Here is a 27,468-nt window from a genome sequence, read left to right as displayed (position 1 = left end):
ACGACGAATAAATGGGAAAAATAAATGGTTAGCTCTCCTGCTAATACAATCGATACACATGAATTACATTCCAATAAAATATTTGAATTTTCAAATGAAATAAAAATTGTCATCGCTGAACCTATTGGTATGGAAATTATTTGTATTTGTATTTGTATTTGAATTTATAATTCATCTGACATCAAGGTCTTAATGATTAAATTTAGCAAACTACAGCCAATGTTGGAGGTTTCGTAGACGAGTCCGAAAAGCGTCTGTTGATATGCTGAAGTCAAACAAATTGTAATTTTCTTGCAATCTGCGACTTATTGAGTCGATGGGATTGTTGGATCCATATAGTCTTCTTCTCGTTGTTTTTTTCTTTTTTTCCCCCTGTTGGGTGTGAACCACTGCGTCCATTATTTTGAACTATTGTGGTATACCCCTTTTTCTATACTACACTTCAAGCTTATCTACTACTTATTGATGAAGGAGTAGACTGAAAGTTATAGCGTGATAGGTGCCAATCAGGAATAATCTGTTTGATAAAATGTATAATCCTGATCGGCGACGCAGACCAAATTTCCTTGGGCTCCAGAATAGCTTTATCAAGGTGTTGAAGTCTGCCTCTAGTTAGAGCTCCGCAGTTACAGAGCAAATGTTCCGAGGTTTCGCTCTCGGCATTACAAAAGCTACAAATATCATCTTGTGCTAAACCTATGTTCTTAAGATAGTATTTACTCGGGCAGTGTCCTGTTACAAGACCAGTGAATGTGCTTAAGTCTTTCTTATTAATACTTAGCAGCTGTTGAGTAATTTTAATACTCGTCGTAATAATTTTTTTCGCATGTTTAAGTTTTTCAGCCATCCAATTGGCTGTCACTTCCTGGTCTTCCCATTTTTTCAGCTCGCTTTTCAACACACAGTCGGAAAGTCCACAGAATGGTTCTGGACCAGTGAATGGTGAGTTTGAGCCGTTCCTGGCAAGTTCATCTGCTCGTTCGTTGCCCTCTATACCGCGATGTCCAGGAATCCAGTACAATTGTACCGAACTTATCTGACTTAATTGCCGTAAAAGGGAAACGCATTCCCAGACAATTTATGAAGAGCATTCAAAAGCATTAAGAGCTTTAAGTGTCGCTTGACTGTCTGAGAATATGCAGATGTTAGCATGTCTATATTTTCTTTTGAGGCAGACATTTAAACATTCTATTATTGCAGTTATTTCTGCCTGAAAAACTGTTGGCCAGTTTCCCATAGCCACAGAGATTTTTGTTCTGGGACCATACACTCCGGCACTTGTTCTGATTCCCATTTTCGACCCATCAGTGTAGAATATGATTGAACCATTACGAACATTGAGGCCTCCTTCATCCCATACTGAACGAAAATGTTCGATCACTTGTCATAATTAGTCCTTGGTTCCATCCAATCACTGTTCATCTCTGAGGCTGGTCTACTGGGTAAGAGATTCAGGATGCTCAAGTGACCAGTTTTGTCCCCGTCTAGTTTTTTTTTCCATCTTTTAAGCTTAAGAGCGCTGTTTTGGCCTCTAGCTGAACATATTGGTTCAAAGGTACCAGGTGGAGGATAGCCTCCAATGCCTTTGAGGGTGTACTTCGCATTTCTCCAGTAATTGCAATGAATGCTAGTCGTTGGAGTTTGTTTAGCTTTTTTGTAGCTACAGTCTCCTTAGTCTTTGGCCACCATACAAGTGAGGTATAGGTTATTCTAGGCCGCACAATTGCAGTGTAAACCCACATAACCATTTTTGGTTTAAGGCCCCATGTTCTTCCTATCATTTTAGAGCATGCCCATAGATCTGAGTTGGCTGATAATTGAATCTCAGTGCGCGTTCCAGTTTAATTTAGCATCTAAGATTACACCTAGATATTTCACTGAAGCACTGCTTTTTATTTCCTCTCCCCCAAGATGTAAAGACTGCAGATGCAGTTTTTTTTTGGTGAACGGAATAATTGTTGTTTTTGATGGATTTATGCTCAGACCTTCTGTGATACATCAAGATTGTGTAAAGTTTAAGGTCACCTGCATTCTGCTCGATAACACGTCGTCAAACTTGCCTCGTACTATTATGACTAGATCATCGGCAAAGCCCACAACTTTGAATCCTTTTACCTCTAAACTTATCAGAAAGTCGTCAACTACAAGTGACCAAAGGAGGGGTGATAAAACCCCTCCTTGTGGGCAACCTTTCGTTGCAATCACATATGTTGACGACCCGCCTAGCTCCGAGGTGATTCGTCTATGTGTGAGGATGCCCTGGATCCATTTGACTATGCAGTTATCGAAGTGTCTTTTTCCCATCGCTTGTGCCATTGATAGATAAGAAGCATTATCAAAGGCACCTTCGACGTCAAGAAACTGAATGAATGCCTTTGGGAGTGATTTGTCACGATTCCCCGTTTTTTGAATGAAAACTACTTTAACAAGTCTCCATATCGAAGGAATGTGCTCTAGTATCAGACTTGCACTAAAAATCTCGATTAGAGGTGGAATTAGTTTTTATTCTCAATTCTGAATCAGGGCTGGGAAAATTCCATCTGCACCTGCAGATTTGTAAGGTAGAAAGGATCTCACCGCGTTAACTACTCTGGCTCTCGTGAAGACTAACTCAGCAACTATGTTAGCAACATCCTTTGCACTTTCAAGTCTTGTGGGGTGCCATCGAGAGCATTTTGTGTCGCCATTATAGCCAGGATTTGTATTCGAGTGGACAGATGTCGATCCCGGAAAGTGAGTCTTCATCAGTAAGTCTAGTACTTCTGAGGGAGTTTTTGTAAACGAACCGTCGTCCTTTTTAAGGGAACCTAGACCGTTTGAGTGGTCTTTTACCTGAGTTTACCACTCAATAAGCAACGGAGTACTTTCAATGCTTTCGCAGTTATATACCCATGATTTTCGTTTGGATCGTCTCATTTCTCTGTTGTACTCAGAGCCGTTTTGTATTGAGACTAGTCCGAACTAATTTTTGCTCTGTTGAACAGTTTCCGCGCTGTTTTGCGAAGCTGTTGAAGTCTTTTATTCCACCAAGGAACTTCCTTGTCGAAGAAACTTTTTTTCAGTGGGAAATTGTTGTTGTAGACAGAGACTATCGTTTCGTTTAATTCTTTTGAAGCTGATTCAAGCTGCTGAATCGACCGTATTTTTGAGTTTAGAGTTTTTGACTCGAGTTCAAGGGAATACCGATCCCAGTTGGTTTTTTTTGGGATCTCGGTATTCTCGCTGAACTGTCATGCCACCATCCCATTCAAAAATAATGTGTCTATGATCAGACAAAGACGCCTCTTAGGAAACGTGCCAGTTATGAATCTTGTCAAGAATAACCGGGCTACACAACGTTAGGTCTAAGACTTCTTGTCTGATTGCGTTTATGAATGTTGGTTCAGTTCCTTTGTTAGCAATATCTATGTTGTTTGACGAGAGAAATTCTAAAAGACACTCACCTCGGTAGTTAATGTCGGTACTTGCCCACATTGTGTGATGAGCGTTGGCATCACATCCGATGATGAAGTCCTTGTTAATTTCCCTACAGTAGTTAACAAACGCCGCTACCTCTCGTGGGGGAACCTCAGGAACGTCGCCAGGAAAGTAAGCCGACGCAATTACGATGGCGTATCTTCCTTTGGCGGTTGGTACTTCCACTCTGATTGCGACGATGTCCCTTCGAATGAACTCTGTAATAGGAAAGCATTTAATGTTTGCATTTACTAAGACATCAGTCATGCTTGTCATCGTAGAACAACTTACATGAACCTGTTTGAATACCTAGTATTCTTCCTTTGAGAACCCAAGGCTCTTGGATAAGAGCTAGATCCACAGCGTCTTTTGTAAACCTCCTGGATAACACGCTCGATGCTGCTTTAGCGTGATGGAGGTTTATTTGCAAAACTTTAGTGTTCTGCATTAGGTTGGGTTGACCGATACGGGGTTTTATTTGGGAGAATCGGAGCCCCATCTGTTTTGTTGGAATTATGGTCAGGTTTTTTGCTTGTTCCAGTGTCCATGCTCGTTTTGGATCTGATGGGGGGTTTGAAGAAACTCACCTTTTTCACTTGACGTAGTTGAAGTTCCTACCCTTTTTGCGCTTGCTTTTAAGTTTGAACCGCTTGGGCCAGGAATAGTCAGATTGTCAAGTTCCTTGTTTTTCGGAGAAACTTCTCGAGGAAACTTCGATTTACCAGAAACCCTGCTGATGACTTTTCAAGCATTTTGTGGCTCCTCAAGTATGGAGTCACTGGGCTCTGAAGACTTCAGATTACCTGGGTTTTTGAAGTTATGAAGTTTCTAGTTTCTTGACACCAGATCTCCTTCGAGCGCACTGGAGTTTTTTTGAGTTGTGGTTTGGCGCTGCTTTGGATTAGTTTTCCTCAGCTTAGTTCCGCCAAATCGAAAGTTTATTTTGAAGTGGTTGTGGGGGAAGTGGGGGCGTTTTGTTGGCCCAGAGATATGCTGACAGTGCTTTCAGCCGAGCTTCCTTTGCAGGAATCCCAGCTGCGACCAAGTTCTTCAGTTACCTTCTCTGACCCTTGGTGAGGTTCTTTTTCCACGAAGAATGGACCTCTACTGAATCTACAACTTTAGATTCAGTTTTTATAGTGACGCTACATTTGTCACTATCATCCTCTAGTGACTCACAACGAGTCGGAGTATTGAGGATGGAATAGGAGCATGACTGAACATCCACAGGTGCGTCACTCAGTACTTCATCCTCTTCAACACTCATAGAGTCAATCTCTATGGAGGGTTTTTTCCGACAGAGAGAGGCTGCCGGAACCCGAAGTTTTTTTTTATTGTTATCATTTGGATTATTCATAGAAGTCCCACGAGTCTCGCGGTAAAGAAGGTCCGCTGCATCAGTGACCGGCTTAATGCAGCAAGGGCAGACGATACTGTGGAGGGTGCCCTGGTGCTCCACAGCCTCCGTTATCGGCAGGTTTTGGACCCCCCCCCCCTCCTACCATTCATCTCTCGGCACGGGTCATTTTACACCTAGGGGTTCATCCATTACTTTCTTTTCATAATAACTATGGATAACAGCTATTACAACCATCCTCCTTTACTGGGGCTTTGGACCCACTGCTCTGGTTCTCAATAATTTCAGGTATATAGCAATTGTCTGGATCGCAGCACTCGTTCGGGAGCGTAGATATTCAGTTTATGTAGCAGTGCATGACTGTCAACTTCAGAGCGCAGAATTTTGGCACCAAGAATAGCTTGATTACGATTGCGTCGATCTACCAAGGATTCAATACCGAGTAGGGCACAGCGATGTTCGTATGGTGGGAGCCGCAGTGGATCGGACCACGGTAAGCTTCGCAAGGCACACCTCACGAATTTGCGCTGCACTGCTTTGATTCTTGAAATCCACACCGCATCATATGGTGACCAGACAACAGAGGAAAATTCAAGAATGGATCTTACTAATGAGCAGTACAAAGATCGAAGACATAGTGGGTCATCAAATCCGCTTGCTATTTTGAAGATGAATCCTAGCTGCCGATTCGCCCGATCCACAATATTGAGTAGTGTATTTTGAAGGTGAGCTGATGATCCAGTATCACACCTATATCTCTAACATAATCAACTCTATTCAACTCAGTGCCATTGATAGTGTAGTTATACACGATATAATTTTTCGTTCTTCGGAAGGATATGATGCAACATTTGGACACACTTACAACAAGATGGTTTAGTACACACCAATTAACAACGCTTCTAGTTGCTGTTGCAGTTGGCGACAGTAGTCAATGTTTTTTACAGTCAAGTAGATTTTCAAATCGTCCGCATAGAACATCAAATGGCAGTTATCGAGATACATCATTAAAGAACAACACGAACAACAACGGTCCCAAATTGCTTTCCTGGGGCACACCACATCGGGGAATGAATGGTGCAGAAATGGCTGATTCTATTTTCACGAACAATTGACGACCAGTCAAATATGATTTCAACCACTCGCACATTCTCGAAGATGCACCTAAACGGTCAAGTTTGGCTATTCAAATATCGTGATTCACTGTATCGAATGCAGCTTTGATATCAGTGTGAACACTATCAACTTGACCTCCTTTATCCATTTCGTTGATGCAAAACGACGTGTATTCAAAAAGATTCGTGTTCACTGATCGTTGAGGAAAGAAACCATGTTGATATGTTGGAATGTAGGTTTTGCAGGCCTGGAATATAACACCGTTGATTATTATCTCTAAGCACTTAGATCCAGCAGGTAGCGAGGTTATTCCACGATAGTTTAACGCATCAATTTTACTTCCTTCCTTAAACATTGGCTGCATATAAGACATCCATGCCAATGGAAATTGCTGACATTGGAGAGATAGATTGAATATAACTTGCAATGGTGTTATCAACATGGCACTACATTTTTTCAATATGCACGCAGGAATGCCATCTGGACCAGGTGTCACAGATGATTTTAGATTTTTCAGTGCCTTCTCTACCATCTCTTGGTTAACATTGAAAATGTCAATGTCCAGAACGTCCAATGGCAGGGAATGTGTTGCTCGTTTAATACCTGGTGTACTTGTGTTCGATGACTGGAATACGCTCGCGAAATGTTTAGCGAACAAGTTGCTTTTCTCTTCTGCAGAGGTCGCGCTTACGCCATCCAAACGAACGGTTGATGGAAGACCCATTTCATTCCGTTTGGAATTTACGAAGTTCCAGAACTGTTTCGAATGGCGTCGTAAGTCCTGAATACGTCTCACGTACCTGCTATACAGGTAACGGTTATGGCTTCGATAGAGGCGACTCGCTTGTCTGAATTCCAGCTTTGCTGAGTTACATTTTCGAGCTGAGTACCATTTCAGCATCTTGGACAGCCTGCGTCGAAGGTACAGTAAACGAGAAGTAGACCACGCTGGTCTACTTCCGTGGACCGTGGTCTCGACAACGGAACGCAAAGGGCGAAGCATTCGTGTAGTGTTTCATTGAAACGACTAACAGCGTCATCTACACTGTTACTTTGACAAATGACCGACCAATAAATTCGTGAAAGCATTGAGTTGAGTGCATCATAATCGACTTTTCCAAAATCACGTTTACGTTCATCGATGTCTTCTACGTATGGAGTTATTGACGGGAAGTAAACTGTGAAAACCAGACATGGGTGATGGGGGTCAGCATCTATGATGGACTCCGGAGCCTCGTCAATTGAACTACAGTCAGTTATAGATTCATTAGTGAATACCAAATCAAGTGTTCTGTCTAAGTGATTACGTATCAAATTGCGTTGTCTCAATCCCTCAAAAGAAAGGCTGTCCATAAGAGTGCGGCAAGCTTGCGAAAAAATTCGAGTCTAGAGCAAAAGCATAGGTATTGTTCACTGGTTTCCAGACGATCTGAGACTGATTGAAATCTCCGAGTAAAATGATGCCATACTTAATATTCATCTTATGATTAATTTCCGAAACAACGTCTACGTGAGATTGAATGCATTCACAAACAGCCGATTTTCTGGTGGAATATATTGGGTTGGGGAAAAAAATGTCGTATATTGTCAATAGAACTTTTTGCTGCATTCTTTGAGAGTGTGTTCAGCAAAGTGTCGCCCGTTAGTCGTCGCAATTGCTTTGCTAACATTCCATCGTATGACATCGCATTCCCGGTTTTGCAATTCACCATTGAAGATGTGAGGAAATGTTTTGAAGAACTTGACACCAAGAAAATATCGAGTACCGATGGAATACCTCCCTTGCTTCTTAAAAACTGCTCTTTCACCTTGGCGACGCCCATCGCATTTATACTCAAACGTTCACTGCGCGACCGAACGTTTCCGGCTGCATGGAAACGCGCCTCTATTGTTCCGATCCATAAATCCGGAAACTGCATTTATGTCAGCAACTACCGTGGCATATCAATACTGAGCTGTCTGAGCAAGGTCTTCGAAAAACTAGTGCACGAGGCTTTGTACAACGTGTCAGCTCTGATACCCAGCATGGCTTCATGAAACTTCGGTCTACTACAACTAATCTGATGTGTTACGTCACCGCTGTATCCCGTGAAATAGAACTCAGGCGGCAAGTAGACTCGGTGTACATCGATTTTGCGAAGGCTTTCGACACTGTTCCGCATATCCTTATAATCAGCAAGATGAAACACATGGGATTTCCCGATTGGTTTATGGAGTGGCTGTGGTCATACTTATCAAAGGTGAAGTGGCTGTCGAAGATACACCCTGTACTGGTAGGCCAATCGTCGTGGAAACCGATAAAATCGTTGAAATCATCCAAGTAGACCGGCATGTGAGCACTCGCTCGATTGGCCAGGAACTGGGTATAGACCATAAAATCGTTTGGAACCATTTGCAGAAGATTGGATTCCAAAAAAAAGCTGGATGTATGGGTGCCAAACGAGTTGACGCAAAAAAATCTTTTAGACCGAATCAACGCCTGCGATGCACTGCTGAAACGGACCGAACTCGACCCATTTTTGAAGAAGATGGTGACTGGTGATGAAAAGTGGATCACGTACGACGAAAAAAAGTCACAGGAGGGTTGTGTCCGAGACACGACCGCATAGTTGACGTAGGATTCCGGTAGGCTATCTGTTGCATGCTAATTTTGGATATGTTTGAAAAATAATATTGTTAAACTCTTCGATAATGATTTGGTGACCCTGAAAAAAGCGGTTTTGTCTGGTTGTTAGGTATTTGTTGTTCAGTCCACCAGTGTTCACAACCGAGTGATGATAGATGGTGCGTATCACGATAGACCACAATTATAATTTTTTCTCACTAGAAAAAAAAACCTGTTACTTTATTATAGAGAAAATATGTTTGAAATGGAAAAGGATAATTTTTACTTTCTGAGTGTTTATTCAACCCATTTACATTTTTGTTTTAAACCCAACGGAACACGATGTTACATGCATGTGTCGTCAATTTTTGACCAATCAGAGGTGGATATTTCCGTTTGGATAGGGGTTGAGATTTTTCAATTGTTGGATAGTTAGTGGCCAGATCCTCAACTCGGTTCTCCACTGTGAGCAGCTTGACCGTTTGAAGCAGGCGATTGACCAGAAGCGGCCAGAAATGATCAATAGGAATGGTGTTGTTTTTCAGCAGGACAACGCTCATCCTCACATATTTGATGACCCGCCAGAAGCTACGGGAGCTCGGATGGGATGTCCTATTGTACCCACCAAAGCTCCAAGGGATTGTCATCTCTTCCGGTCCATGCGAAACAATCTTGGTGATACTAAGTTGGCCTCAAAAGAGGCTTGCGAAAACTGGCTGTCTGAGTTTTTTGCAAATAAGAAGGGGGGGGGGGGGGTTATAAGGGGGTTGCCTTCTAAATGACAACAAGTTTGCGAACAAAACGGCACATATTTGACTTAAATTGGATAATTTTAAGTATGTTAAATAAAGGGTCAAATTTCGATCAGAAATACGACATTTTTTTCCCCAACCCAATATTAAGGATCGCTCACGAGTTTTCTCGTGTTTTGCGTCTCATCGTTGCGGACCGCTCACGAGTTTTCTCGTGTTTCACGTTCCGTCTGGTACGGATGGATTACGAAATAACCCGTGTTTCTACACGTGATGGTTAAATCCTTGGTCTGCAATGAATCTAATAAATCCTACCGATGGCTCGCCTTCGTCTAACCCACTTCGATGGCAACGATCTTATTCGTGGAATCCGAATAAATGAAGCGTACAAGTTTGTCCCAAAACGTGCGATCCCAGGCGTATATCTTACAGATTTCTTTGCGGTCCTTAATATGTTAAAAAAGATTGATCATATGACTAGTTTCGTTCTGAGTGTACATATAAAGGGTGTGTCACATCAAATTGCATCACGGAAAAAACGCTGTAGAAATTTAATTTTTAGGAATTATATCTTCAGCTTTCGCTTATAATCAGATAAGAGTGTATAGATCACGTTGGCCATGCTTCACTGTCAATTTTTCGTAAATTTGGAAAAATGTCGTCGAACGAAAAAGAGCGTCGTGAATTAATCCTGCGCACTCATTTTGAGAATCCGGAGTTGTCACATTGGGACATCGGTAAGATGCTGGGAATCGTCCAATCCACGGTCAGCAGAGTACTAAAACGATACTTCGAGAACCTAACCATCGACCGGAAGGTGAAGAACGGCAAAAATGGATGCTCCGTCAGTGAAAAAGATCACAATCGCGTAGTTAAGCAGTTTAGACGTGATCCGAGAAGTTCGGTCCGGGATGTCGCCAATAAGCTGAATTTGTCAAGTTCATTTGTCCAGCGGACCAAGCAGCGGGAGGGGCTGGCGTACATACAAGGTTCAGAAGGTGGGGAAGACGCGAGCCCGGAAGCTGTACACCGAAATGCTGACGAAGCCGCATTGCCTGGTAATGGACGACGAAACCTACGTCAAAGCGGACTTTCGTCAGCTGCCGGGCCTGTTGTTCTTCTCCGCAGAGGACAAATTCAGCGTTCCGGAGGAGATTCGCAAGCAGAAACTATCCAAGTTTGCCAAAAAGTACATGGTGTGGCAAGCGATCTGCTCTTGCGGAAAGCGGAGCGCCCCCTTCGTGATGACCAGCACGGTAAACGGGCAGGTTTACCTTAAGGAGTTCCTACAGAAGCGCTTACTACCACTATTGAAGCAGCACGAGGGCCCGACCATCTTCTGGCCGGATCTCGCTTCGTGCCACTATTCAAAGGACGTGTTGGAGTGGTACGAAGCCAAGAAATGAACCCGCCCAACGCGCCGGAGCTTCGCCCAATAGAGAAATATTGGGCGATTATGAAGCAGGCCCTCCGGAAGAACCCAAAAGTTGTCAAATCGGAGGCGGACTTCAAGAGAAAATGGATTTCTGTTCAAAAAAAACTACAACCTGACGTTGTACAGAACCTTATGGACGGTGTAAAGAGGAAGGTGCGAGCATACGAGCTTCAGCTCGAAGTATGAATAAAAAAAATGCCAAAAGTTGTTTAATAGTTTTTATTTTACTGTCTAAAATTTTCAAAAGGATCGGTCTACTGGGCGAATTTCTACAGCGTTTTTTCTGTGATGCAATTTGATGTGACACACCCTTTACATATGCAGTAAGTTACATTTAATGCGACATTTAGCTAAATGGACAGGCCTGTAATTTGACACGTTTTATAGGAAATTTTTACCTCTAATTGGACATTTTTGTAGACATCGAGCTCGGGGCCCAAATTATGGCCCCAGATTGAAAGTCTCCACCAGACGTCGACACTCTACCACTCTCATCGCCAATGTCCAATTACAGGTTAAAATTGTCTTCAATGTGATACTTGATGGTGCCTCGGCATGTCGTATTAAATGTAAATTACTGTATCAGATTTCTACATAAACTTAAATATTTAGCAATCTGGGTTACGAAATTCATACGAAATTTTACATCACAACTAATGACGGACTAGATTATATTATTGCTTGTTAATCCGTCATAAGGCCGTGGCAACTATATTGCCACCCACAAAAAATATCTTTATCGTGTTATTTGGAATATTATTTCAATATTTTTATTAAGTATCTGGCGATACACAATTTTTTTAGAGCTATTAAAAATGTACGATATTAATTACACTCTTGGGAAACATTGGTATACATGACGAACTTCTTGATAAATATTACCAATGATGGATAATTTTTTGCAATACATATTACGCGATAACAATGGTAAAAAAATGTCAAAGCAGCCAGTATAACCTAGTATAAGCCGTCGGTTCAACGTTGGTTCAACATAAGTTACAGTTCTGGGACTTCGGGGTGGCTTTTTAAAACACTTGTAGTTAGGTTTGTGGGAGATAAGAGTTAAGGTGACCTTACACTGTTTGCCCGGAGGTCAAATATTTGATATTTTTTGACAGATAAGGTTTGATTTGATATTTGTACAAACACTATTTTGTTTGCCACTCTTCAATTTTCAACAGTGGTAAACAATTTCAAACACCGAACATGGAAAAAATCCTCTGGAATATTCAAGGTAACCTAACCATGTACCGACAGGTTCGAAGAACAAACTGAAAAAATATTTTAGACATCCAATAATTGAATATTTGCTTGTCGTGTTTTGTGTAGTGTAGAATTGATCAGTACACGTTGACCAAATTTTATCTGTCAAAAAGAGTCAAATATTTGGCTTCGGTCAAACAGTGTATGAGCACCCTAAGGGTGCCTAAAATATTTTTTCAGTCTGTTCTTCGAACCTGTCGGTACATGGTTAGGTTACCTTGAATATTTCAGTTGATTTTTCCAAGTTCGGTGTTTGATATTGTTTACTACTGTTGAAAATTGAAGAGTGGCAAACAAAATAGTGTTTGTACAAATATCAAATCAAACCTTATCTGTCAAAAAATATCAAATAATTGTCCTCCGGGCAAACAGTGTACGGCCACCTTTAATGATAATAACAAATCACGGTGTTATGCAATATTACTCAAAATGTCTTGCTCAGCCAATATATTTATTATGAGTAGTTCATCTGTGAGTGAGTGAGTCGATGTCCATCGAATAATTGTGGCTATAAGGTTGAAATTTAGTCTCTGGATTAAATTTGTTACGAGTAGTTGGCTTTAAACGAGCCGCAAGAACCTGGCTACGAGAAGCTTGAAGAGCCAAAAGATACTTGAAAATTTTTATTTTTGTTCCAATTACAGAGGCCTTGATAAAAAGTTATGTTCTCTAGCTAAATTGAATTGAATTAAATAATGCCGTCCGGTTGCTGATGTTGCATGTTGTCTATTCGCATGCTTCGCTTTGCAGTTCCGTTGGTTCTCCTGTGGAAAAAAATGATCGATATTATCATCTGAAAGGCGGTTATTTGATACCAGCGGTAGAAAGGTTTTGAGTCAGGATTGTCGAAGAATTCTCCAACATCAGCCCCACAAAAATTGATTCCAGTTACCGGTAGCGACATTTTGATCGATGCTTGCATATGATCCCCATCAGCCATCCAAACTGCTGCACATCGTTGACTACTAGCAATATGTGATTGTGACAAAATGAATGTTCGTAGGATTCCTATAACAAATCTTCCATTAATACATGTTTGAAAATGATCCAAAATCATTAAGCTTCATATTGTTGCTATTCGTACGGTGAAATTAGAAATGATAACACTTAATTTTTTCGCGGTTGCCAGAATAACAATCGTCAAAGTTACGAAAGACGTGTAGTAATATGTACCAATCGTTGGTAGTGATGTGTGTTGCATCTGACATTCATTTTACATACGGTTAATAATATGTACAGAAAATATGTACATTCTACCAATGTTTGCATTATTAAATATTTGGTAGCTTGTTTTCGTGATGGCATGTAGGGAGTTTTTTTTATGTAAACAAACCTCGATCTTAGAGCGCCGACAGAAAATTCTGTTTAAATTCGTTGAAAATCCAACAAGTTGATATTTCTTTTCCTGGAAACGTTTTATTAAGGAACTAGTATGTATGATCATACGTTTTCTTCAATTTTTGATGTTTTTTGCAAAGCTATATAATTAAAAAAAATTCGCTGCACTAGAAATATCCCAGCAAACATTAAATCGTATAATTTTGCACGTGCCAAGTCTTACAAGTAATCCGAATAAATCATAATCGCATAAAATATCAATCAAAGTATGTATCGTGTATATTTGAAATCGCATAAAATGTAAAACCTCGATTTTATATACCATTATCAAATTAAGTCGCAATTCGGTATAATAAACATCATTTTTATGATGTACATTGTCGTAAAATATAGTTAATCCGCATCATATGCGTATATTACGCTGATGCAGTTTGTGTGTCGTATAAGCGTATAATTTAAATCGATTCAGTACTGTAGTAAATCGTGTTGCATGCTGAAGAAAATCATGAAACAGTAAATCATATTAGATCCTAATAAAGAACATATTACATCATATTGAAATGTCAATGAAATGCTGATGCACTCGAAAGTTTTAACCGTTGTTGAATTAAATTTCAGATAGCCGCGCGAGATAGCTGGTGAATGATAATCCAGACGACCGGAGTTCGAACCCACATCGGAGCACTTTTCACCAAACATCAATCTGTGCCATTTTAAACATTAATATTCCACTCCCAACACAAGTCAATCAAACAATTTTTATTTCTACTAACAAGCATTTGTCATGTATGGCCCCAGCAAACATTAAATCGCATAACAAGCGTATATATAACATCATATGTCCTAAATTTTGGTTGGAATATTAACTGGCATATGCATGCAAAAGTGGAGGCCATATACATACATGGCAAAAGCTTACCGAATTTGTTTGGATGAACATGCAACTTTGACCTGGTATAATAGCGATTATGTTGAATTGAATAGTGATCTAATTTGAATATATTCATGAATTGTCAAAGCACCAAATACGACTTTTACCATACTCATAAACGATTTATTACAGACACAGAAAAAAAAACAAATGGCGCAAAATATTTTCGTAAAATTTTAATTTTTATTCCACCATCTTCGACAACGTTAAATGTTAATTATAGCCTCACAAATCGCCATTTTTATATATGAGTATTTATATCTGTAGAAATAATAATTATTTAATTTACTTGTGTTGGGAATGGAATATAAATGTTTAAAATGGCACAGATTGATGTTTGGTTGGCATATTAACTGGCATATGCATGCAAAAGTGGAGGCCATATACATACATGGCAAAAGCTTACCGAATTTGTTTGGATGAACATGCAACTTTGACCTGGTATAATAGCGATTATGTTGAATTGAATAGCGATCTAATTTGAATATATTCATGAATTGTCAAAGCACCAAATACGACTTTTACCATACTCATAAACGATTTATTACAGACACAGAAAAAAAAACAAATGGCGCAAAATATTTTCGTAAAATTTTAATTTTTATTCCACCATCTTCGACAACGTTAAATGTTAATTATAGCCTCACAAATCGCCATTTTTATATATGAGTATTTATATCTGTAGAAATAATAATTATTTAATTTACTTGTGTTGGGAATGGAATATAAATGTTTAAAATGGCACAGATTGATGTTTGGTTGGCATATTAACTGGCATATGCATGCAAAAGTGGAGGCCATATACATACATGGCAAAAGCTTACCGAATTTGTTTGGATGAACATGCAACTTTGACCTGGTATAATAGCGATTATGTTGAATTGAATAGCGATCTAATTTGAATATATTCATGAATTGTCAAAGCACCAAATACGACTTTTACCATACTCATAAACGATTTATTACAGACACAGAAAAAAAACAAATGGCGCAAAATATTTTCGTAAAATTTTAATTTTTATTCCACCATCTTCGACAACGTTAAATGTTAATTATAGCCTCACAAATCGCCATTTTTATATATGAGTATTTATATCTGTAGAAATAATAATTATTTAATTTACTTGTGTTGGGAATGGAATATAAATGTTTAAAATGGCACAGATTGATGTTTGGTTAAAACTGCTCCGATTTGGGTTCGAACTCCGGACGTCTGGATTATCATCCACCAGCTATCTCTCGCGGCTATCTGAAATTGAATTCAACAGCGGTTAAAACTCGTACATATGATTCGATATGATATAACCTAATACATTCTATGCAGTAGAATCAGTCATTGCTGGTTGCCGATTTTATTATTCAAGAAAAGGATCTTTGATTTCTCCATCATAGAAACCAATTATTTATAATATCATTGAACTGGAATAATAAAAAAATAAATGAATGTCAATGAAACTATCTCAATTTTAAATTATTTTTATTACCATTTTCACTGTGCAATATGTTTTCTCAATCATATAAAACTAAATTCTGATTACTATTATAATGAATATAATAAACCAATCTGGCAATCTTGCAAAGCGATGCGATGCAAGTGCCAAATTCGATGTGGTATATATCTAAGTTTGGCGTTCAATGGCGTAGTTCACTTCGTTTTGCTGCATGTTTCTCTAGAAGGATGTTTGCCGTTGTTACTTTCATCGAACATCAGCAATTTCGAGTGCTGATATTCAGAAGTCCATTTTTGTAATGTGTTCAGACATTGCTGTTATGAAATGAAACTTGTCAATGTTAAAGCATTTCATTGACATTTCAATATGATGTAATATGTTCTTTATTTGGATCTAATATGATTTACTGTTTCATGATTTTCTTCAGCATGCAACACGATTTACTGCAGTGCTGAATCGATTTAAATTACACGCTTATACGACACACAAACTGCATCAGCGTAATATACGCATATGATGCGGATTAACAATATTTTATGACAATGTACATCATAAAACTGATTTTTATTATACCGAATTGCGACTTAATTTGATAATGATATATAAAATCGAGTTTTTACATTTAATGCGATTTCAAATATACACGATACATACTTTGATTGATATTATATGCGATTATGACTTATTCTGATTTCTTGTAAGACTTGGCACGTGCAAAATTATACGATTTAATGTTTGCTGGGGCCTCCACTTTTGCAAGCATATGTCAGTTAGGTGCATTATATGCCAACCAAATTTTAGGGCATATGATGTTATATATACGCTTCTTATGCGATTTAATGTTTGCTGGGATTGCTTCAATTTTTGCATAACCGAAGGCGCAATAAATTGAGCTTTCACGGCAGCGACAAGAAGTGTTTTGGGGTTAACAACTATATTGCCACCAATGTTTTCAACTGTTTCAATAGTTTATTTTTCAGCAAAGGTAAATATGTGATCTTCCTCATGTGACAATTGAGGGGCTCAGAATGCAAGGGGTGTAAGTGACTTGATCGTTTTCTCTTCATCAACTTTTTATTTAATTAATAACTCAACTGCAAAAACTTTCCAATTCAAGTTTGCTATAGAATCCGATAGATGAAGTTCTGACCTATTTTCCATGTTGGTAAATACAGCTGGGAATGTGTATTTGCAGCTGAGTTATGACCCAAAGATAGAGTCGATGTAGAGAAATCGATCAAATCACTTACACCCCTTTCATTCTAAGCCCTCAATTATGTTTTCTGAAGTCGTCGATGAAGAGTCGATTCCATGCCTAGTTTCCACGGTCTTATAAAGGGTTAAATATGATAGCCACGAAGAGAATTTGTTTTATTTTCAGCTAACATGTGACAGTATTGATAAGGAAGATACAGAACAAGGAAATTTACATTTTTCCACATCAATTATTGAAATAATTGATTCAGTTATCGCATCATCAAATTTATTCATCAATTTTTAATATGTTGTTGATGCTGTTGTAACATCATGTCAAATATAAACATAAACCCGTTTAACAAAAAAAAGAAGCTTATTTTTAAGTTACGTTTAACTCGCATAGAAAGTGCAGATGAATAGTTCGGAAGTAAACGATAAAAAAAATGATATTCTGTACCTCAAAATTATTTATTTGTTATTTTTCTGAGTGTGGAAGTCATTTGATCGAAATGATCGTTTGTAACGATCAATAATGACACCTTGATCAAACTCAAGATGCTGAACTAGTACAACACCTTGATCAAACTCATTGGTTGCGCGAGCGTCACTACCCAAAGCTAAAAAAGCTTGCTTGTTGTCGGTAGATATATTGGCATCGGTGAGAATTTAAACAGGTAATTTCATATTTTGGTAGACTTTGTTATATGAAACTTTTCTTACAGGTAGGTATGGATTCGATGTTACCCGTAGCGAAACATATAACACAACAGAAACCACGCGCAGTCATTCACCAAGGTACAGTTTTGACAATAGGTACAGTTTAGTTTTAAGTCTGACAAAAACAATAAAGCCACTTTAGCCTGACTTTGAGTCGAAAGAAGCCGTTATAGTGTTGTTTTGACGTGCGAGAGTGAGAGAACGCGTTGTACGATGTCGAATAGAATGTCGCGGCATCCACATGATGCCAAAATTTATGTTGGTGAACTGGGCGAGGACGGCAATAAGCAGGAAATAGAGGACGCTTTTGCTGTTTACGGATCGTTGAGAAGTGTTTGGGTTGCCCGCAATCCACCTGGTTTCGCGTTTGTCGAATTCGAAGATGCCCGAGATGCGGAAGAAGCGGTTCGTTGCCTTGATGGAAGGAAAATTTGCGGCCGCCGAGCTCGGGTAGAATTATCCACACGGAAAGGAGGATCAGGAGGATTTCGTGGTGGCGAAAGAGGACGCGGTGGTGGACGGGGCGGTTTCCGTTCCGATGGTCGAGATCGAGTGCGCAGGAGATCCAGATCGAGAAGTCCACGTTCGCGTTCTCGTGAATATCGTCCTCGGTCCGGAAGCAACAGCCGGGATGAGCGTGGTGGCCGTTATGGCGACCGTGATCGTCGTCGTCGCTCTCGATCCAGGAGCCCCAAGAGAACAACCCGTTCGATAACGCGAGAGTATAGCAACTCGCCGCGCCGATCGCGATCATGAGCAGGTTCAACGGTACGTTTATAGAAAACTTTTTTTTGTTTTGAATTGAGACTATGTTTAGATTCCGGAGTCCATACTGTGAAGCATTAGAAACAATAAATATCAATCGAATACATAGGTCGTGTATATTTTTAAGTCTCAGGTAAACTAAATGAAATAGAATAAAGATCAAGAATAAAACAACTCTAGTCTTTTCAGTTGCTTCTTATAGCAAAATTATCATACCGATTAAAAAGAACCCAAAAGTAAAAGCTGATTCTGCCCTGAGCCGTCGTTATACCCAGAAAAGAAAAAACCCAACATACGGCACGCCATCATTGCCACCGGAAGGCAATAAAGTTGTATCACATTTTCATCACTCCAGGCAGCTTCTCCCACATCACTTCTCGGCTGATGGCCGCGCATCAGCTGGATATGCAGTGGTGCACTTCCAGTCGTCGAAAGTGCCGTAAGAACATCAGCTGCGCCAAGAAGGAACAAGTTTCTGTCATCCCGGCGATGGCTCTTCTTGTTTGTTACAGCAAAAGTGTTTCTCCTGATTGATTTTTTGTCACCCTCCGGTTCGGAGTTTTACGATTTTTGTTGGCTGGTCAGATTCACCAAACTCTGCGCTTGTTCCTCACGGAGGACATTTCCACACCGCGCGTCGTTCGAAAAACTTTTCGGTGTCGTGCTTTCCCCGCTCGGTGCCGGTACAGTGTAAAGTTGTTCTTGTACCGAAAACGCATTTTAATTCACTCCCATTGCCGAGGATCTGAGGTTGTATGAATTTTAAACATCTTCATAACTTACCACTTTTTGATAATTTTGCATAATGTCTATCAGCGTTCAGCGGCGCAAGAAGATTGAGAAATCCCGAAGAAAGCATGTTATGGAAATTACGACATCCCCAGTTGCTTGCCCGAAGAAAAACAGTTTGCCAGTCGGTTGCGAGAAATGAGTTAAATCGACCATCTGGCTAAATATCGGCCAGCAGCAGCAGCACCAGTAGAGAATGGAGCCGTTTGGGAGGAAGTAAGCATTTCAAATTCATTTTGAACGAAGTTGTTCCGGAGAAAGTTATTCTTGTAACGGTGGTCGGAAGTTCCAGTCGCTGTTGGTGCTGTCGTTCGTATTTTACAAGCATAGCGCAATTCTGAGATTTTATGTTTCAGTTGTTAAAATTTTCTCCAACTTTCTCCGATTTGCTCGACATGAAATCATTTACTTAGTTTAATGCAAATGTTGATAACGATGGGATATAAGGTTTGGAACATTTATGAACCACAAAACCAGCTGTATCTCGGGCAAAGTACAAACATGTTTTATATCAAAATGCAGATAATTTATTTTTCTTTTCTGGAAAAAATATTGAAGAATTATTCAGTTAAAGTTTTGATGAGTTTTTGTACTTTCCTTCGGATACCCTTCATCAAAATTTTGTCATTCTGTTGGTCAACCTCAGCGGCCTTTTTCTGATACGATCTCTTCATGTCTGCAGCATCTCGACTCACTTTGGAACCCTTCTTCAATTACCGCTTGACAATTGTCCAATATTTTTTCGATTGAGCGGAATTGGGGGCAATTGAGAGGATTGTGCTTCCGTGGCCGAGTGGTTAGCGTCAAACCTAGCATGCCGGGGGTTCGGGTTCGATTCCCGTTCTGGTCGGGGAAATTTTTCTTCAAAGAAATTTCCTCTGACTTGCACTGTGGTCACGCGTATTCTAGAGCTTGCCACTCAGAATGCATTCAAGGCGTGTTATTTGGCATAGAAATCTCAACTAAGTACTAATGAAAATGACGCAAGTAATATTACGTTGAGACGGCGGAGTTCTTCTAGGAACGTTAGTGCCATATAAGAAGAAAAGAAAGAAGAAGAAGAGAGGATTGAGGTCTCTTTCAATGTAATCGACTCCATTGTCGCGGTACCACTGAAGCACCTTGTAACCTGATTTCCAGGTTCCTTTAATGACACACTGGAAGAGTGAGTCGTCAAGTTCCTAGGGTAGTTTTTCGTGGGAATCAACATTTTTAAGATGAGATGATCTCTCTTTCCACGATTTTAATATTATACGCTTGGACCGTGATGACAGATACGGAGGGGTGCTATTGGGGATCAATAAGTGCCACTCATTTTTTCGAATTGACCTTCCACCTATTGGAGGGATCGAAGCTGTTGCTTGTCATGCAAACATCAGAGGCAAAGACCTCTGTATTGTCAGCTTGTATTTGCCTCCGAGAGCTACAGTTAGCCGCAAGCAACTTATTGACATGTGCTCACTCCTTCCTGAGCTACGATTGATCTTGGGAGACTTCAACTCTCATGGAACTGCCTGGGGGGAACCGTACGATGACAATCGTTCATTGTTGATATATGACCTTTGTAACAGCTTCAATATGACCGTTTTGAACACTGGGGAAACAACACGTGTACCTAAACCTCCTACTAACCCAAGTGCTCTTGACCTCTCGCTTTGCTCGAATTCACTATCGTTAGATTGCAAGTGGAATGTAATCCAGGATCCCAACGGTAGTGACCACTTGCCAATCAGATTTCCATCACCATTGGGTCGAATTCTTCTGAATCTATAAACATGGCATATGACCTCACAAGACACATTGACTGGAAAAAATATGCGGACGCGATTACTCTAGCCATCAATTCCAGAGATGGTTTACCTCCATTGGAGGAGTATAACTTCCTTTCTCGTTTGATCCATGACAGCGCGGTTCGCGCTCAAACGAAACCCATCCCAGGTTCCACCATTCACCGAAGGCCTCCCAATCCATGGTGGGATAGCCAGTGTTCAAAGCTTTATGTAGAAAAATCGAATGCATTTAAAGCTTTTCGGAAACGAGGAACCATTGACAATTTTCAAACGTATTTAGACCTTGAAAATCAATTTAAAAACTTGATCAAAGGTAGAAAAAGTGCTTATTGGCGAAATTTCGTGGGAGGTTTGTCACGAGAAATGTCAATGAAAAAATTATGGAAAGTGGCTCGAAACATGAGAAATCGCTCTTCATCGAATGAAAGCGAGGAACATTCACATCGATGGATTTTGAATTTTGCGCGAAAGGTTTGTCCCGATTTCGCTCCCGTGCAAAGAATTGTTCGAGATATACCACAAGATAGGTGCGATCTTGATTCCGAGTTTTCGATGGTAGAATTCTCTCTTGCTCTCCTTTCAAGTAACAATTCGGCTCCAGGATCGGATAGAATTAAGTTCAACTTGTTGAAAAACCTCCCCGATGTGGCCAAACATCGCTTGTTGAATTTATTCATTAAGTTTCTGGAGCATAATGTTGTTCCGGATGATTGGAGACAAGTACGAGTTATATCTATTCAAAAACCCGGAAAACCCGCGTCCGACTTCAATTCGTACCGCCCAATAGCAATGCTGTCTTGTATACGGAAATTGTTGGAGAAAATGATCTTGTTTCGCCTTGATCGATGGGTTGAAGCGAATGGCCTACTCTCAGATACACAATATGGGTTCCGCAGGGGCAAGGGTACGAATGATTGTCTTGCGTTGCTTTCTTCAGAAATTCAAATGGCTTACGCCGAAAAAAAACAAATGGCTTCAGTATTCTTGGACATAAAGGGAGCCTTCGATTCTGTTTCAATAGAGGTTTTGTCGGACAAATTACACTCTCGGGGTCTGTCGCCTCTATTGAATAATATGTTATATAACTTGCTTTGCGAGAAACATTTGAATTTTTCTCACGGGGATTCGACAGTAAGTCGGGTCTCCTACATGGGACTCCCCCAGGGCTCATGTTTAAGCCCCCTTTTGTACAACTTCTATGTAAGCGACATCGACAATTGCCTTACACAAAATTGCAGCCTAAGACAACTTGCAGATGATGGAGTGGTGTCTGTCGTAGGATCAAACGAATCCGACCTGCAAAGACCCTTACAAGATAGTTTGAACAATTTTTCAACCTGGGCCATTGGGCTAGGGATCGAATTCTCCACGGAGAAAACAGAGATGGTGGTTTTTTCTAGGAAGCATAAGCCAGCAAAACCAAAGCTTCAACTTTTGGGTAAACCGATCACTCATGCTATGTCATTCAAGTATCTTGGGGTCTGGTTCGACTCCAAATGTACTTGGGGGGCCCATATTAGGTATCTGAGTAAAAAATGCCAACAAAGAATAAACTTTCTCCGTACAATTACCGGCACATGGTGGGGAGCCCATCCCGAAGATCTTATAATGTTGTATCGAACAACTATTCTCTCAGTGATGGAGTATGGCAGTTTCTGTTTTCAATCAGCTGCCAAAACACACCTCATTAAACTCGAACGAATTCAGTATCTTTGTCTCCGTATTGCGTTGGGATGTATGCCCTCAACGCATACCATGAGTCTCGAGGTTTTGGCAGGCGTACTCCCACTAAAAGATCGCTTCAAATTATTATCTCTTCGGTTCTTCATCCGGTGTAAGGTTATGAACCCATTGGTGATCGGAAATTTTGAGCAGCTGATCGAGCTAAATTTTTTTCATGATTTTTCACTCCGGATTCAGGTTGATCCTTCTTCGTATATTCCCAACCGTGTTTGTTTTCCTAACTACATCAATTCCTCTGTGCATTTTGATCTGTCCATGAAGCAGGATATCCATGGATATTCAGATTATCAACGATCGAGGATCGCTCCAACGATCTTCGATTCAAAGTATGGGGGTATCAATTGTGATAATATGTACTTTACTGATGGGTCCTCTATGAATGAGTCCACAGGATTTGGAGTGTTCAACGAAATTTTTAGCACCTCCCACAGTCTTCAGAATCCTTGCTCAGTGTATATTGCTGAATTGGCAGCGATACACTGGGCGCTGGACAGCGTCGCCTCACGACCTGTTGAACACTATTACATTGTAACGGATAGTCTTAGCTCTGTCGAAGCTATCCGTTCAGTGAGGCCGGAAAAGCACTCGCCGTACTTCCTTGAGAGAATACGAGAAATTTTGAGTGCTTTATCCAGACGCTGTTATGTCATTACCTTTGTCTGGGTCCCTTCACATTGCTCAATTCCGGGTAACGTGAGGGCTGACTCATTGGCAAAGGTAGGTGCAATTGAAGGCGATATTTATCAGCGTCAAATCGCTTTCAATGAATTTTATTCTTTAGTCCGTAAAAATACCATCGCTAACTGGCAACGCAAATGGAACGAAGATGAATTGGGCCGGGGGTTTCACTCGATTATCCCTAAGGTTAGCCTCAAACCGTGGTTCAAAAGTCTGGACTTGAGTCGGGACTTTATTCGCACCTTCTCCCGACTCATGTCCAATCACTGTTCGTTAGATGCGCTTCTCTTTCGTTTCAATCTTGCCAGCAACAATCTCTGCGTCTGTGGTCAAGGTTATCACGACATCGAGCATGTTGTTTGGTCGTGCGAGGTGTATCTTGTCGCCAGATCGAATTTAGAAAACTCCCTTCGGGCCCGAGGAAGACAGCCCAATGTGCCGGTGAGAGATGTGTTGGCTCGGTTAGACCTTGATTAAATGACCCAAATATATGTTTTCCTTAAAGCTATCGATCTTCGTGTGTGATTGTACCTATGTCCTTATACCCTCCTTTTCATCCATTGCGAGCGATTGATCCCCTTGGTATAAACAGCAAAATAAGTTGAAATGTAAATATACAATAGATATACGAATAGATTTAAGAATCGAGTGTGATCATCAACATTGTAACAATTCCCTTGTCACCCTCTAAACTCGAGTAAACCGCGAGTAATCGGTTTTCCACCTTACTAACCATAGTGTTAGAAAAATTATTTATGTATAGTTTTAAAACATATATTTAAGAATTCGGCTCCTTTAAACTAATGTAACTGAGCCTGTAAAAATAAACGATTTATATAAAAAAAAACATTTTGACGTAGGACTACGTCTAACCGGAAGATATAGGGGGTGAAATGGAAATCTAGGCACTGAACAAGTAGGAAAAAATGCAAGATTTGGAACGCTTATAACTCGAGCATTTCTCAAAGGATCGCAAAGGTTTTTGCATCAATTGATAGGAAATATATCTACGCATCTATCATAACGAAAAACATTTCATTTTTCTTGAGATAAATAATTGAATAATTGTGAAATATCAAGCATTGTCCAAATGCACAATGTGCCCATTTTTGATTGGTCCATTTTGTGCTCCTCAAATCGTACCGACCAAAACGGGCAACCAGAGCAGCAGCGAAATAGAATGAAGCACGATTGGAAAGGAAAAAGAAAAAAATGAACGAAACATTGGTCGCAGTCTCACACATGCGTAATTCTCGAGCCAGCCAGTCAGCTTAAAAATCCCCGCTCCGCTGCCGTAACGATCATTCTCATTCAAACCGTTCACCACATCGGTTCGCATCACAACACATCAACAAACCAACCCAAGCACCCATGTCTGGACATGGTAAAGGAGGAAAAGTGAAGGGAAAGGCAAAATCCCGCTCGAACCGTGTTGATATGGAGTTCCCCGCAAGGGTAGCTAGGCCGAGCGCGTTAGTACCAGTGCACCAGTCCACCTAGCCGGCGTTATATAGTTTCGGCCGCCGAAGTGATCGAGTTAGCTGGCAAAGCTGCTCGCGACGATAAGAAAACCCGCATTCGGAACAGAACACATTCGGTTCGGTGGACATTAAGACAACAGGCAGTTGCAGCGAGTGGCGCGTGGCAAACGCAATCGCAAAACGGCATCAGGTAGCAGAAGAAAAAAGTTTGTTCTTTATACAAACTGCTTTGGTGGCAAATCCAGAACAAGGCGGCATCGAGGGCGTTCGAAATGGTTTTTTTCAAAACCACGAGTACTAAGTTTTCTAAATTGGAACCATTCCATAAAACAAGGCGCTTTTCAGGGCCATTAAACCTTCCAAAAAAGAGTTTAGGAAATAAAGTTCAATGCGTTCTAAAACATTATCCAAAATAATAATAAAACACAAATTGATGTTTTCATAATTTGTTTGCCAGGATCTGATGAGTATGTGAATTTGGCAGTAGTTCTGAGCTTATTGATAGTTGGGGACTTTCAAGATTATTCAATTTTCATTAATTTTTAAATTGCTTCTAGTTTGACAGTACAGTAATTTACATTTAGCTCGACATTCAGCTAATTGGACGGACCTGTTATGCGACATATTTAGTTGGACATTTTTGTAAACATAGAGTTCGAGGTCCAAATTATGACACCACATTGAAAGTCGACACTGGACCACTGTCATCGCAAATGTTCAATTACAGGTTAAAATCGCCTCCAATGCGACACTGAGTGGTGCTTCGGCACGTCGCATTAAATATAATTCACTGTACAACATGTCACAAGCTGGATGGGAAGAAATTTTCCAACTGTGAAAGCTGTGGCGAGTGGCAAACGCAATCGCTAAACAGAAAGGTTTAGCCGAACAAGATGGGGATATCGAGTGACAACAAAACAATAAACTCTTTAGATTGAAGATAATTTTGTGATCCTGAAAAGGACCCTTTTTAGCCTGCATGTGAATCCAACGAGCGAACAAATCGTAATGAATGTATTTTTTTGCCATCGCTCTCTTTTAACGCTCATTCGTTCGTCTCGTTGGACTCGCCCCTCTGGCTGAGTCTGCCGATTTGTCTCTATCCTGTGAGTGTGTACCGCTAGAGTATAAAACACGCGGATCCAAAAAAAATATCTTATTTTCTTTCAAACCGTAAACCCGTGAGGTTGTACGGCATCGGCATCGTGGACGTAACAAAGGAGGACAAGTTAAGGGAAAGGCAAAGTCTCACTCGAACCGTGCAGGTCTCCAGTTCTCTGTTGGTCGCATTCACTGATTGCTCTGCAAGGGTAACTAGGCCGAACGGATTGGTGCCGGAGCACCAGTATACCTAACAGCGATTATAGAGTTTCGGCTGTCGGAGTGCTCGAGTTGACTTGCAAAGCTGCTCACGACAATCAGAAAACCCGCCTCAAGAACAGAGCAGCTTCGTTTCGGCGCTCATCAAGGCAACAATTAGTTTCAGTGAGTGGCAAAGTGCTTCTCCGGTACGTCGCATTAAATGTAATTTACTGAACAATATGTCACAAGCTGGATACGAAGAAATTTTCCAACTGTGAAAGCTGTGGCGAGTGGCAAACGCAATAGCTAAACAGGAAGGTTTAACCGAACAAGATGGGAATATCGAGTGATAACAAAAACACAACACCAAAGGTTCTTTTCAACCCTCAACATATTCATAAAGAGTAAACAGTAAACTAATCCATTTTTCAGGTAGATAGGTAGGTATTCACGTAGGAGAAGAAAATAAAACAATATATTTAAAATATATATTTAACAAAAGCTGTCCCCTTTGTATAGTCCTACGTCACTCCGATTATGTCCTCGACATTACCCACCCGTCTTTTTAATCAAGTTTGCTTTGAAAATTCGAGGGTCACTTTTTCCCATACTTCAATTGGCACTGTACCTGTACAAGCCATATATTAACAACTAACAGAATAACGAATGGTTACAGCATTGAGAGTGAAGCAACTTTTGTTATTGTGAAAAAAGGGTAAATCACAAATCAATGAAAACGATGGCAATATTGCATGAATTGGGCTTCGAACTGCTTCCGCATCCACCGTATTCTCCAGATCTGGCCCACAGCGACTTTTTTCTATTCGCAGACCTGAAGAGAATGCTCGCTGGCAAGAAATTTAAGACCGATGATTGAGTGATTACCGAAACTGAGACCTATTTTGGAAAAACCGAAAGAGTACTATAAACATGGTATCGAAAAGTTGCAAGATCGCTATAATTGCTGTATCGCCCTCGAAGGCAATTATTCTGAATAATAAAATTAAATTTTGCAAAAAAAATAGTTTTACTGTGTTACTTTATTTTATGGTACTTATGAGCTTGTGAGTTTTTGGCGTAGGATTACGTCTTTCGGGAACATATTGGGGTACAAATTGAAAATCGAAAATCGAGCGCACCGTGAAGATTGTCCAATTTGAAATGCTTATTGCTCAGCCATTTTATGATGGATTGATGAGATTTTTGCGTCATTCAATTTCGGTACTGCATAACAATTTTTTACATTGACTAAAATAATATATGTCATGGAACTAACTATCGAACAATTTAAAAATCTCAACC

The 27,468-nt window shown here is 40.3% G+C and overlaps 1 protein-coding gene across 3 annotated transcripts; it reads left to right on the top strand.

Annotated features, from left to right (window-relative positions):
• Positions 1 to 17,431: 17,431 nt before the first annotated feature.
• LOC129767535 (probable splicing factor, arginine/serine-rich 6) lies at positions 17,432 to 18,557 on the top strand. 3 transcript variants are annotated; one of them, XM_055768540.1, is made up of 3 exons: positions 17,432 to 17,559; positions 17,624 to 17,696; positions 17,752 to 18,557. In XM_055768540.1, the coding sequence occupies exon 3, from the start codon at positions 17,832 to 17,834 to the stop codon at positions 18,372 to 18,374; it is 543 nt and encodes a 180-aa protein (XP_055624515.1). In that variant the 5' UTR covers positions 17,432 to 17,559; positions 17,624 to 17,696; positions 17,752 to 17,831; the 3' UTR covers positions 18,375 to 18,557. The 3 variants fall into 3 exon arrangements, with proteins under 3 accessions (XP_055624515.1, XP_055624513.1, XP_055624514.1); XM_055768538.1 differs by having other exon boundaries at positions 17,624 to 18,557; XM_055768539.1 differs by having other exon boundaries at positions 17,486 to 17,559; positions 17,628 to 18,557.
• Positions 18,558 to 27,468: the final 8,911 nt, after the last annotated feature.

Source organism: Toxorhynchites rutilus, chromosome 2, assembly GCF_029784135.1.
Source record: "Toxorhynchites rutilus septentrionalis strain SRP chromosome 2, ASM2978413v1, whole genome shotgun sequence".
Lineage (NCBI taxonomy): Eukaryota > Metazoa > Arthropoda > Insecta > Diptera > Culicidae > Toxorhynchites > Toxorhynchites rutilus.
This window is presented reverse-complemented; position numbering and strand designations above follow the sequence as displayed.

Bases quoted from the DNA above. Each gene is read 5' to 3' on its own strand.
- LOC129767535 (XM_055768540.1), top strand. From the start codon at position 17,832: ATGTCGAATAGAATGTCGCGGCATCCACATGATGCCAAAATTTATGTT.